The sequence below is a fragment of the Beta vulgaris genome, chromosome 6 (genome assembly GCF_026745355.1).
Source record: "Beta vulgaris subsp. vulgaris cultivar EL10 chromosome 6, EL10.2, whole genome shotgun sequence".
Classification (NCBI taxonomy): domain Eukaryota; kingdom Viridiplantae; phylum Streptophyta; class Magnoliopsida; order Caryophyllales; family Amaranthaceae; genus Beta; species Beta vulgaris.
Genome location: NC_079207.1, coordinates 3,467,115 through 3,479,894, shown reverse-complemented (window position 1 = coordinate 3,479,894; position 12,780 = coordinate 3,467,115). Strand labels below are relative to the sequence as shown.

Below are 12,780 nucleotides of genomic sequence, written 5' to 3'. Positions count from 1 at the left end.
TTTTGAAAATTAAAAACCAAAAACAGAAAATCAGAAAAATTGGTTTTCACTTTTTAGTTGTCAGTTTTCAAAATCATCATCTTCTCAATAAATTTGACTAATTTTTTATACATTATAGGACATATATCACATGACTTTGAAAATAAAAAAAAAAATCAAAAAACAGAAAACCACAGTAATACCGAACGGACTCAGAAATTCGGACGGATACTTTACTGAGCTACCACCTCTTTCTTAACCATTTTTATATAACATAAAAAAAATTATACTTTCCTACTAAAGTAGTTTCCTCTTTTAGAAATTATTTACAATTAACGATGACAATATTTTTAGGACGTTACTAAGAAATTTTATAACGGGGTTAACAATTCAATTTACTTTTCTATCTTAAGAAAGTTGAAAAACAGAACAAAAGAATTGACGCAGGAGTAAAAATAAAGTAGCATCAAACATTATCTCATCGTGCTCCATTATCTTCTCGGCGAGGCGGCGAAACCACCATGGCAGATGACCCCTTCACCAAATTCAGATTCGTAAGTTTATTTTTCTATTTATATTCAATTGATACTTCAATTTCATATCTATTTTGTTTTTCATTTTTTTTTTCCCTGAAAACTGTCTAGTAGCAAAACTCAAATTTTGACGTTTCTGATTGTTGCGAAATGTTCATAAAGTTTTTATACATTTGTTTGACCGTTTCGAATTTGGGAATGCTTCAAATGTTTGTTTTATAGATTAAAATACTCACAATGTTTGTTTTATATAATTATGTGATGAACTAAACTAATTTTTGTCATTTAAATATAATAATGTACCAGTTAATATGAAATGGAGGGATGTAATAATCAAAGTTGAAGATGACTTAGATAGTAAATTAATATAATTTGTTGATAGAATAATACTATTATTAGCTAGTGTTGAATCAGTTTAAAGGCTTTTGGACTTTAATATGGAAGTTACAAGATTATAGCTTTGAGTGTATTTAAACCATGTTCAAATTCTACCTGGGAGACTCTATCTTCCAAGTTTATAAACCATGTTCTTGTGAGTTGTGATTAATACTTGAGTGATCAAGCAATTTTTTCCCTCTCTTTTGTCTTTTCCTTCTTAAGAGGCTAAGTTATCCACTTTACTGGATTCAATTTAGGAACTATGAAATTCTGCAAGATCTATGAAAATTACATGAAGCAAGTGGGGAAGACGCTTCCTGGCATTGGATACAGAAGGCTAAAGAAAGATATTAACAAGTGTAGGAGTCATATTCAGTCCTGTAATGACGCTCTTAGTACTGTTGATTGTTCAGGTAAGTAAGAGGGCGGAAAGGGGGTTTAATATCTACGCAAAACTTTCCTTTCAAAAAAGTTACAAAATTTAGGAACTCTATAAGACATTTGAAGTCACCCTTTCCTTTGAAAGTCACCTTTCTTTGCAAAGTTCACTCCTAAAAAAGTCATGTCATATGTTGCGAAAATTCACCTTGTCTTACTATAATCTGTCGTATTGTAGAAGTGCTACAAAAATTATGTTTGCCATTTAGAAAGATTTAAGAGTGACTAAATTTATTAAGTGTGGAGATTGTTTCTTCTGCAAGGAATTATTATTCCTGTCATTAAGATAATAGATACATTTTTCTATTTCAATGTTAGACATACTGTATCACCCTTGAGAACTTTGAAAGAAGGAAATTAATATTGTGTTTTGTTTGGTAAGCAAATTTAACAAAATAAGAATGATACGAATGTATATAGGAACTCAAGGATCTGCTTAAGGGCATCTCCGTTGGTCATGCAAAATCACTTATAATTTGACTTGCCATAAGATGATATGAACATCTTTAGTCACACTAACATTGAGCTACAATATTCTCCAATGGTGAGATACAAAACATGTAGTTCCATTAGACCCCATATGTCAATTAATACTCCAATTTTATCTGATCCCTTGCTCAAAAGGATGCAAGCAAGTAGCTTGCTTTGGTTAGGTAGCTGCGTACAGGCTTGCACGCAGGTAAGTGACAGGCACACACTCTAACGTTTAAGCGGGTTAAACTACTTTGTAAGAAAGAATAGTATATTTTCTTCATTCTCTTCCCTGGTTCCCTAGAAATATTGTGGCCCCTTTCTCTAATAATTTTGGCGCGAAATTTATGAATGAACAAAAAATCGGAAAATAGAATTCTTAAACGACATACACCCTAAAAGTAAACATAGTATAACTCATATTGCTCTGGCTTTGGTCTTTCTATATTAATTTCAAGGATTATTTTTGTTTCGTTTACCGTAATGGCTTAATCTTCACTCTCTGGGCAGTGTGTGATGGGACTTTTTTCTCCTCCCTCTTTGACGAAATGTCAGCTGTTGTTGATTGCTTTCTTGAAGAGGCTCAGAAGTTGCTTGACTCACCATCTTTATGCCTGTTGGGCAATTGGATATACTCCTGCTTCGACTGCTCAAGGAACGGGGTAAAATACCACAATGATGTTTTGATTAAAGAGGGTCAAGAACTGCTTATTTATGCAATTGTTAATGCAATTGCATTTAGAAAAATTCTCAAAAAGTATGACAAGGTATTTTCAAATACTTGGCATGCACATTAGTCACTTTTGAGTTGAAAATATCTTTCTGTATAACTAGTTAAGCAAATAACATGGGGTGAAACGTCTAACATAGGAATGATTAAATAGTAGTTAGGCTTGCATAGGACAGCTGTCCATATTTCACCCCATGTTAGTTGCTGCTTGCTAGGCAGACTCTTTAAGACTTTCTATCATGAGTAGTACTATATTAGAGTTTATGAGTATGAATTTGTTTCCTTGACTAGCCATTCTTTGATTGCTAAGGTTCATAAATGTGAAAAAGGGAGAGAGTTCAAATCAGATGCCCAGGTTAAGCATGTTGACATCCTTCAATCTCCATGGTTTTATGAGCTCATGTCTTCTCAGATCAACTTGAGGGACAAAAAGCTAAAAGCAGCCAGTGGAGATGTATCGTTGTTGGAAGGGCTGGCCCTCACTTTCAATAATGACAAGCCTTCTATGAGTTGTGGGCTTTTTCATAACTTCAAGATTGATGTTGATTTAATCTGTCCGATATGCTTGGTATGTCACTCGTCGCTTGTAGAGTTTCTGTGATATGATGGATGTGTGTTTATCTGAGTCATTAGCCCTTAGAATTCATTTTAGTTGTGAAATTGAATTTGGGTAGCTCTTGTCTAAACTTATCCATCTTATTCTAAACTTTTTATTTATCTGGAAATGTATTCTTTCGTTAGCTTGCAAAATGGCAGTTTAGATGGTTCTGTGCGCTATTCAATTTCAATGATGCTGGTTTCGATAACATAGAATCATCAAATCATACTAGTATTTACTCCTACTTGGTTACATGAACTAGGCTAGACTTCCCGACAAGTTACACTTTAATTTGCAGTACTATAATGCTTGTGATAAGGTAACTTTGAAAGTGCCAAAATTATTGTAGTTGTTTGGCTAGATATGCATGTGAGAATTCAGCCTATCCAGGTGCTTATACTACATCCAAGTACATGAAGTTCACTTTAACTAATATGGTTATTTGGTTGGTTGTGGCAATTTCTATTCTATAGAATGCAATGTACCTCAATTTGTTTGATATCTAATAGGAATCAGGGTTCACTTCACTTGTATGGGGTTAAAGGTAATGAATCTGTAGGTAAGTTTGTGAAGAAATTGTCAGGCCAATGCCCATTTTAATGGAACATCATCACCAAACATGTGTGTTCCGATAATATATATTTATTACCACTGAATGACTCAGTACTACCTTTCAAGTGATAATGGATTATGGAAATTTGTGAAGAAATGTTGGACAAATACTCACAAATGTTATCATGAATATTAGTACCAGACTTTCTTCACATACTTATCTTTAAATCCATCATAATTTACGAGTTTACCACCATTTAGTATTACCTATTAAACACTCTATGGGGATCAAGTATCTTTTAAATAGCAATATTTGGAATTGTATAAATTCTTGAAGTACTTGTATTTAGATTTAAAAATGCTTCTGAACTTCTTGACCTGTTAATTCTTAAACAGGATATAGTTTTTGATGCGGTTGCTCTAACATGTGGGCATATCTTATGTTATACGTGTGCTTGCTCCACTGCTTCAGTGACTATAGTCGATGGATTGAAGGCAGCTGCTCCACGGCAAAAGTGTCCGCTTTGTCGACAGGTAACCTCTACCAATTTGCATCTCGGTTTACAGTGTCATTTATACAGAATGCAAAAAGGTTTTACAGGGAGTTGACCTACCATAGGATGTGAGTATTAACCTACCGGATAGATTCAACATCAAAATTGAGGGGGAAAATGTACTCCCTTTATCCCTATGGGAATGTATGAGCGGGGTTCATTGTAAAGATGGAGTTGAGGTACACAAGTATTTGTCTTTTTTTAATTTTTACCTCTTCACCATACAATGTACTGTTTCTTGGAAATACACTATTAAGTGTTGATGCTATAAGAATCTTCAGAAAAAGAAAAAGAAGTGTGGCTTATTTTATAGAAGTAGAAGTAGAAGTAGACAGCCCACCTCAATAATGTGTGAATGATGCAAGTTCAAGTACTATCATTCTTGCTAGTTTCCTCCTTTTTGTTTGGTATGTGCAAAATGGTTCCATATTAAAAAAAACAGAGGAGGTTGGATTGCTTTTTAGTAGAACCATTTTTAACAAGTTAACTGATTGAAAGCAATGGTTATAATTTGGCCTTCCAAACTAATGGAGAAAGAACTGATTTTCAAATTTTTTTTTTTTTTTTGAAAAATTAGTCTGAGCCAAAAGGTTGACTGTCAATGATCAATGTTTTGTCTAAACAGTAATACTTTGCTTAATTGTTTTGATTAAACTTTTTACTTGAATCACTTCATGTTTACACAGGCTAGGGTATATAATGATGCTATCCGTTTGGAAGAACTTAACATTCTGTTAAGCAGAAGGTATGTCTAAATCTTATCATTCCCGCAAAACAATATGGGACGGATAAAGTAGAATACTTCATATTTCGTTTCCTACAAACAAATTTCTTGCTCTTCTTAGTCTTCAGTTGTTGGAGGAAATCAGCCAGAAACTAGTTACATTCTAGAATTTACTTCACCAGAAAAAAAGAATATTCTAGCATTAGATTTGAGAAAACCATGCAAGTATAGTATGCAATATTCCTAAATCCTAATTAGTTAACTTCCCACTTCGCCAGAAAAAAGAAGTAACTCATAATACGGTGAAATCTGATTACGGGTTTAATATATTAACTGTACATGCAGGTGTCCTGAGTATTGGGAAAAGCGGCTCGAAACAGAGAGATCAGAGAGGCTTCGGCTAGTGAAAGAACATTGGCAGGCTCAATTGCACGGCCTGGTCTCATGAGTCATGACAGTTTGAGCTTTGTTGTTAGAATTGCTCACTTTACTCTTTCTAATGTGGATGGCTGGAGTGCCTGGAGAGGATAAAGGGATATTTTACTTTTCAATTACAAGTACATACAAAGAGGCTTCTTTCTGTAGATCTTGTAAATATAAGAAGGTGGAGAATGATCATTCATATAACATGATTATAACTTGTCTTTGATTAACAGGTGGGATATTGTTCTTGTACTAATAAGCTACTTACGAAGTTGTACACCTGTATTTACACTTCAAAAACTCTATCTGGCTAGATTTAAGCTAGTTAAACATGAGATAAAAAAGAGAATCATGTGGGAGCCTAATGGTTGGAGCTCCCACTTCCCAACCTCATGTTCGGGAGTTCGACTCTCATCGACCCTATATTTGGGGTGTTTGTGTGGATTTATCGGAAAAAGATGAGATAAAAAAAAGAACCGGATCCAACACAAATTGTTATTACAAAAATGCCTCAAAGAGACTTGGACAAAATCTAGCTTGTTGAATTTCAGCCATGTAGCCTCACTTTTTATTCTTATTGGAGTATATTTAAGGTGCTGTTGTACCACTGATCATGTCTCTTAGGTACGACTCTAACCATATCTAATAATCCCTAATGAGATTAGAGATGGCTAACTTATGAAGTATGAACTTCATTATTGCTTCTATTGGTGAGGGGAATGGGTAGTTTTTTGTTCAACTTATTATAGAAAAGGATTATAACTGCAATATTAGGTTTAACAATATTTTGGTCTTGGTAGCTATGTTTTTTTTTTTTTAATGAATACGAACATTTCAATTGGGGATATCTTACAAATACATTTATTAACGGTGTATTCAAAATTTCCAATGAATATTATTCGTCCTTGTTAATTGCATTAGTGTGACTTTTGCATGAGATTACACAATCATATAAAATGATAGATCTTGTTAGTTTCATCTTAATATATATTTTAAAGTACTAAACTTTTTATGATATCTAGAAAGCTCCCTTATATATAAAATAATTATTTTCAAAACCTAACTTAAGAAATTTAGAATAAATTGATAGAAAGGGTCCTAAGTCCTAACTATAGTCGTTCTGATAATAAGTCGTAACTACTATAAGATACTAACCTTTTAAAAAGAATTTGTTGCAAGCCATTCCTTCTTTTTCAAAGGATATTGTTAAACATCACTTCGGGGACCACTTTTAATTTACTATTTTACCCCTTCTTTTTTTTTTCATCGTCCACCACCCCGTCACACTAGCCCCTCGCTACCTCATCCACCACCCACCTCGTAAAAAAATTGATTTTTTATTGGGGACATTGGGCGAACGTTCCACCTGGACATGTTCCACCCGTGACCCGAGCATCTAGTGGAACGTCCAGATCGGACGTTCACCCTATGTCCTTAAAAAGGAGGTGGCGGTTGGGCTGAAGGTGGTGGCGATCCGGGCGGTGGTACAGGAGGTGGTGGTTTGGAAAAAGAAAAGAAAAAGAAAAGTAAAATTGAAAATATTTGATGCAACCGGGATGATTAAAATAAGTTTTGGTGCAATGTTTAGCATTCTCACTCTCGAATCCCCCACCACGAGTCCACGTCCCAGTTCATGCCAAATTCGTCTTAATATTTGAAAAACTATCAATTTATCATCACCAATATAATTCATTTGCAGAAATCAATGGATTCAACAATGCGAATTCTAAACCCTAGTAATCGGACCCTCAATATCTATCTCAATCCACAAATTCGCACCATTTTCTTCCCCAAATCTCACTCTCTTTCTCCCACTGTCACTGTCACTCGCAAATTCCCATGCTACAAATCTCTCTCTTCAAATTCCTTCAACAATTCAATCTTCCGTCCCTCCTCTTTCCCCAATTCCTCCAAATTAGGGTTCTTCCTTTCTCTCTCCTCCTCCAACCCCAAATTCCACTCCAAAAACGTTAATTCCCACCCTTGCAACGGAAGTTTCTACCATTGGCACAAATCTCCGGCGAAGGTCGCCGGAGTTCCCGTCGGAGGTAAATGCGAGGTTGCGGCGGTGGTCCTAGGGTGGTTGGGTGCGACACCGAAGCATTTGAGGCGGTATGCGGAGCTGTACACATCGAAAGGTATTGATGCAATTACCTTCGTTGTTCCTGTGAAAGACGTGCTTTGGTTTGATTTAGGGAGAAAGGTTGAGAATCGGATTCAAGAGTTGGTGAACGAGCTCGTTTCGTGGCTGTCGAAAGCCGAAGGCCGGTGCTTGATCTTTCATACGTTCAGCAATACTGGATGGCTTGTGTAGGTTGATTCTACTTCATATAATTATCAATTTCATAATGTTTACCTTTGTTTGTTGTGTATTCTCTTGTCACTTATGATGTCAATGCATTATCACTGTTCATTTTAGAGTACTAATGCAATATTATAATCCCTTAAAATCTTTGGACACATGGTTTATTTTCAGTGAGATGGGAGTTAGGAGCATGACATGGAATGTAGTTGGTTAATTTTAAATCCATGGTACCTAATTTACGGTATGAGAACAGTACAGGAACACATTTTGCTAAAGTATATGATTTGCATGTACAAATTCGCCTTTTTCGGGTTGCACTGTGCGGGTGGTTAAGTGAATGATGTAAACGTTTTTTAAATAAGAGCTGCCAAGTTGGTTTTGCTTATTACTTTGCCTGAATTGGCTAAATGATTGTGCTTTGATCATTGTATGAGACCTAAGAGTTGGTGGGCTGGTGTTACAACTTACAATGATGTCAAGAAGAGCACTTCTTTTGGAGATTCCTAGTTCCAATAGGTGTGATTGGTAACTGATATGGGAGGGAGCCCCCCAAGTGTAATTGCTAATGTGGCCATTGGCCAAGAATTACTCTTTGGCATGTGCTTAAGAAAGTAATGTATGGGTGGATGTTCTTTTGTGCTTGCAGATACGGTGCTATTCTTGCTCATCTTCAGGAGAGGCCAGATCTCATAACAAGCATCAAAGGTTGTGTTGTTGACTCTGGAGGGGACCCTGAATTGAACCCCAAGGTAGCTTTATTTGCCTCATGACTTGGTGTATCATTAGTGACTGATTTATGGTTTATAAGTTTTTTCCGTGCAAATATCCTACTTATCTTCATGGACACCTACACATAGAAATTTGTGAGAAATGCTTGATGAATTATTGTCAATATATTGCTTGGAGAGGCCATGTACTTTTTGAGTTATGGGCAAACTTGCTTAACAAAGTTGGTGGATAGTTCATGTCTTACTTTTTGTTGTCCATTACTCAATTGTGGGATATCATGGTGTATATATAAGCATGATTGAAAGTTTTCCTTTCAGCAATTATGTCAGTATGTGGGATTAACTTTGGCATCCTGGCTGAAATTTCAGTTAGTGTTACCATCAAGTGACAGATTCTAGCCAATTGAAAGAATCTACTCGTCAATCTAGAGTTCATTTAGATTCCATTAGTAATGCGGATTCGAATATCACACATTATTTATTTGAGGTTTTATGAGCCATCTCCTATATTAAGTCTTACGGTATAGACGCTTTTGGGAAATTCTTGCTCCCAGTGAACCATTTGTATCTATATGCATCAGGATCCCGATTCATGAATCTCTCGGTTCGAGAAATTAAAATAAAGAAGATTAAAATCCATGTGAGATTTGGTCTTTATGGAACCTGCGAAATATTCTAGAGCTTGAACTAAATGCACTTTCTGGAGCCACTTGTTGAATTTTAGACCTATTGAGATTTGAGAAGGATAGATGTTTTCCGCAGGGGACTATATGGTTTCCCCTTATCCCTTATTCATTTGAGGATTTGCTCAGGGCCTTACAAGTGGCCGGCTGGCCGCATTTTTATTTGCTTCGTCTTGAATTGCCAACTATTTGTCAAAGCTATGTTGCTTTATTTAAGCTGTTGAGGCAGCCATCTTAAGAGCTTAAGTCGAACTTGTAAGTTGTACCTAATTGATCATGGGCGACTTCTAAGCTTGCTTGGTTCATCTCAAATTTTACCCTTACCCTACAAGACACCATTTATTACAAGCATGTCGTAATCCCAGTCTGTCTTGTACTATAGAGGTCAGATGTCTTAACCATCCTTAAAGTACTTGTTCATGACCTAAATCTACAGATCCAGTGTACAGATTTATTCTAGTGTTTTTCGATAAAGATAGCAAAAGGGTGTTATCGTGTGATTGTGCCCCTGATCAACGGAGTGCTTGTTTACAGCTTCCCTAAAGAGTGTGCCAGAGTTAATTATCTTTCTGCGTTTCAGCAGGTAATAGGGAATTGAGCTCTATTAAGATTACTTCCCTCACCTCGAGGAATTTGCCATGGCATATTGGATAAATGTTTCTAGTGTGAAGATAGTGGACATCACCCATCACATTGAAATTCCCTCTCTTAAATCCATTTTGAGAGAAAGAATTCTACATGAACAAATAAAATTAGATGTTCCTCTTTTCTTTTTTAAATATTTTAATAGATGTTTCAATTTCCATAAAAAGATGCCTTGATCCTCTTAAATGATATTGTTTCAGCTGATAGTTTTTAGTTACCCGTAACATTTTGGAAACAGATGAACTACATAAAAGCTTGCAGCCTTCTTAAAGTTTCCTCGCCTCCTAGGAAGAAAGCTATATAGCCATGGGTTAGGCTTTGTTCACCTCACTTTGTACATGCAGATAGGATCCATTAGCCAATAGCTTTTGGCAAGGGTTGACAAGGGCTAATGAATTCAATTAAGGGGTTTATAAGTTCAGATAAAGGCTACAAATAGCTACAATAGTAGTTCAAGTGTGTAGACCATATCCTTAGTATGCACTTAAGTTGATATAGGTTCACTTATTGCAATATTTTCCCTTTTTTAGATTAATAAAAATCTTGAATTTGGGATTCTCAAGTACTTTTGATTTGCTGTCAGGTTTGGGCAGCTGGTTTTGCTGCTGCCTTGCTGAAGAAACGGAATACTGTGATACCTCCATCATCTGAGGATATTGAACCAAGTACTAGTGGAAAGAAGTCAGATTTGCAGGATGAAGACCCTCTCGTAATTAAGGCTGTAACACTTGCAGTTCTGGAGAAATTATTTTCTTTCCTTTTCAAATTGCCTGATGTGAATCAGTGAGTATTTAGTATAATTGTTGGACTTCCTTTTTTTTTTCTTTAATGAAAAAGGCTAAATGGAAACTGACTCTCCATCAAATAGAAAGGATTATGTGGAGTCCATACTAAGTAGATTTACCAAAATGTCCCCTTCGCATATGTTCGGTGGAGCACAGTTTTTATGTAGCCTAACTCTTGTTTATTTCAGGTAAAGCAACCTAATTGAAATTTTTGTTTCTTCAATAGGAGATTGTCCAAGATCATCCGTCTTCTATCAGAAAATCAGCCGGTGTGTCCTCAGCTTTATCTGTACAGCACTGCTGACTCGGTTATTCCATACCATTCTGTAGAATCTTTTATGGAACACCAAAAGATGAAGGGAAGAAGAGTGTGGTCTTTTAATTTTGGAACTTCACCTCATGTGGATCATTACAGAACGTTTCCTGATGTATATACTTCACAGGTTAACTGTTTTTTAAATCAGGTTTCTTCCAAACAGATATAATCTGTTGAGCAGATGTTGCGAGTGTCGTGTGATTGTAATTGGTCAATCAACGGTGTACAAGTCAGCCGAACAAGTATCTATGAACAGTATAGTGCAATGAAGATATGAGATTAGTGAACATGGCCAACTCTTTGCTTTGCAGAATTGCAGTGCAACCCAGGGTACTGATGGGAACTTCAAATTCTTATGTCGGTGATTGAATTAAGGTTTGTGTTGGAAGTTTGTTATTTCCTGCGTTATGGCTGTACTTACTACTGCGGACTGGTTTGTACATCACAAACGTTTGAAAGACGGCAATCCCACAAAATTGTATCCTTTCTTGAGTCAGCTCTATTTTATGCATCTAATGTCCAACCTTGTCACCTTCTCAAGAGTGAACCAATGCGTGGTATGACTTAGGGCTGGCAAAAGTTGAACAAGCTCGACATAAGCGGGTTAGGGTTGGGATTTTCGATCAAGATTAACTCATTTGATTAAGCGTGTTAGGTTTAAGTTTACATTTTTAATCCGAATATGACTTGCTCTGACCTTATTAACTTGTACTATAGAAAATTCTCAAAAAAATATATTGGTAAATCTAAAATTTGATTAAAAAGAAGTCAATATCTCTAAAGTAGTTCACAATTGTTCTAAGGAAATCTAAACTTGTATACTTTTAATTGTGAACTTGCTCATTCAGCTTTTTAAGAAAATAATTATTTTTCAATATTATAATTATGATTAAATTAGTTAATTGGGTTTTGTCACTTTGTGGGTAACATGTTTATTAAATAAGTTCAGTTAGAGTTGACTTTTTCAATGTTTATTAAATGGGTTAGGTCTGAGTTAAGAAATTTTTAACCCATTTGTTATTAACCCAAACACAAATGCAATCCGATTGTCACCCCTAAATCGGTATACCTCTCTTTATTTGTGTGATTTGATCTAATAGTTCCTTCATTATGACATAATTGCAAGACTTCATATTTTATCAATCCAATTGAAATCACATCATTATCATCTATGTATCAAGAGTGATGAGCAAAATGATGAAGAGGTGTTGGCATTCACATTACTATGAAAAGTATATGTATCTTCTTTGGTTCTAATCCGTTTTAGGCATTTGATAAACCCTTTTAAGATTCATCCAAGTACCTTAATCCTCATGTCATCTATAGGTATTCAAAATATACGCATGCAATGCAAATGTACTTATGAAAACACCATAATATGCAATTGCTGATGTTAGAATATTCACTTACTAATCCCTTAACTAGTCAAGTTCTATGTACAGTTAAGTAACAAATTACAAACGCAACCTTGAACTCTTAAACTAGCTAGTAAAGTTTTACAATCTATTAATCTACTTATACATCAACTAAGTTTTGCGCCTAATATTTTTGGACTAGTCAAGGTTTGAACCTTCAAATTTTTATGCAAAATATGAACATTCAAGTATTCAACCACTATTTTGTGTAAATTTGTTTATTTATTGGACATTACAACTTTTATATGTAAAAAAAAGTTAACATTTAATTGTAATGAGATACTCAACTTTATGTTTATTGAAGATAAAGTATTGTTTGGGTACACGATCACTCTTATCTTAGATAGCGATATGGAAAAAAGAAATATAAATACTAGAAAATTTTCAATCCAGCAGTTTTGTAAACTCTAAGGATGACAATGGGTCGGACTTGGACTGTATTATGCATAATTAGATTCCAAACCTACGAGAAATCGGATTTTAAATCCGAGTCCGACTCCCTACCCGACTCAAAATCCTTACA

The 12,780-nt window shown here is 35.3% G+C and overlaps 2 protein-coding genes across 7 annotated transcripts; both read left to right on the top strand.

Moving 5' to 3' along the window:
- The first annotated feature begins 378 nt into the window (after window positions 1-378).
- Window positions 379-5,657, top strand: LOC104895049 (probable E3 ubiquitin-protein ligase BAH1-like 1). Of its 6 annotated transcripts, none has more exons than XM_048646175.2 (8): window positions 379-533; window positions 1,148-1,303; window positions 2,355-2,461; window positions 2,840-3,097; window positions 4,076-4,213; window positions 4,299-4,412; window positions 4,920-4,978; window positions 5,303-5,657. In XM_048646175.2, the coding sequence occupies exons 2-8, from the start codon at window positions 1,153-1,155 to the stop codon at window positions 5,403-5,405; spliced, it is 930 nt and encodes a 309-aa protein (XP_048502132.1). In that variant the 5' UTR covers window positions 379-533; window positions 1,148-1,152; the 3' UTR covers window positions 5,406-5,657. The 6 variants fall into 6 exon arrangements, with proteins under 6 accessions (XP_048502132.1, XP_048502130.1, XP_048502131.1 ...); XM_048646173.2 differs by having other exon boundaries at window positions 2,355-2,566; XM_048646174.2 differs by having other exon boundaries at window positions 2,310-2,461.
- A 1,297-nt stretch (window positions 5,658-6,954) lies between these two features.
- Window positions 6,955-11,338, top strand: LOC104895047 (uncharacterized). The gene is made up of 4 exons (XM_010681446.4): window positions 6,955-7,690; window positions 8,332-8,434; window positions 10,325-10,524; window positions 10,753-11,338. Exons 1-4 carry the CDS (start codon window positions 7,086-7,088, stop codon window positions 11,009-11,011), a joined length of 1,167 nt encoding a protein of 388 aa, XP_010679748.2. The 5' UTR covers window positions 6,955-7,085; the 3' UTR covers window positions 11,012-11,338.
- Window positions 11,339-12,780: the final 1,442 nt, after the last annotated feature.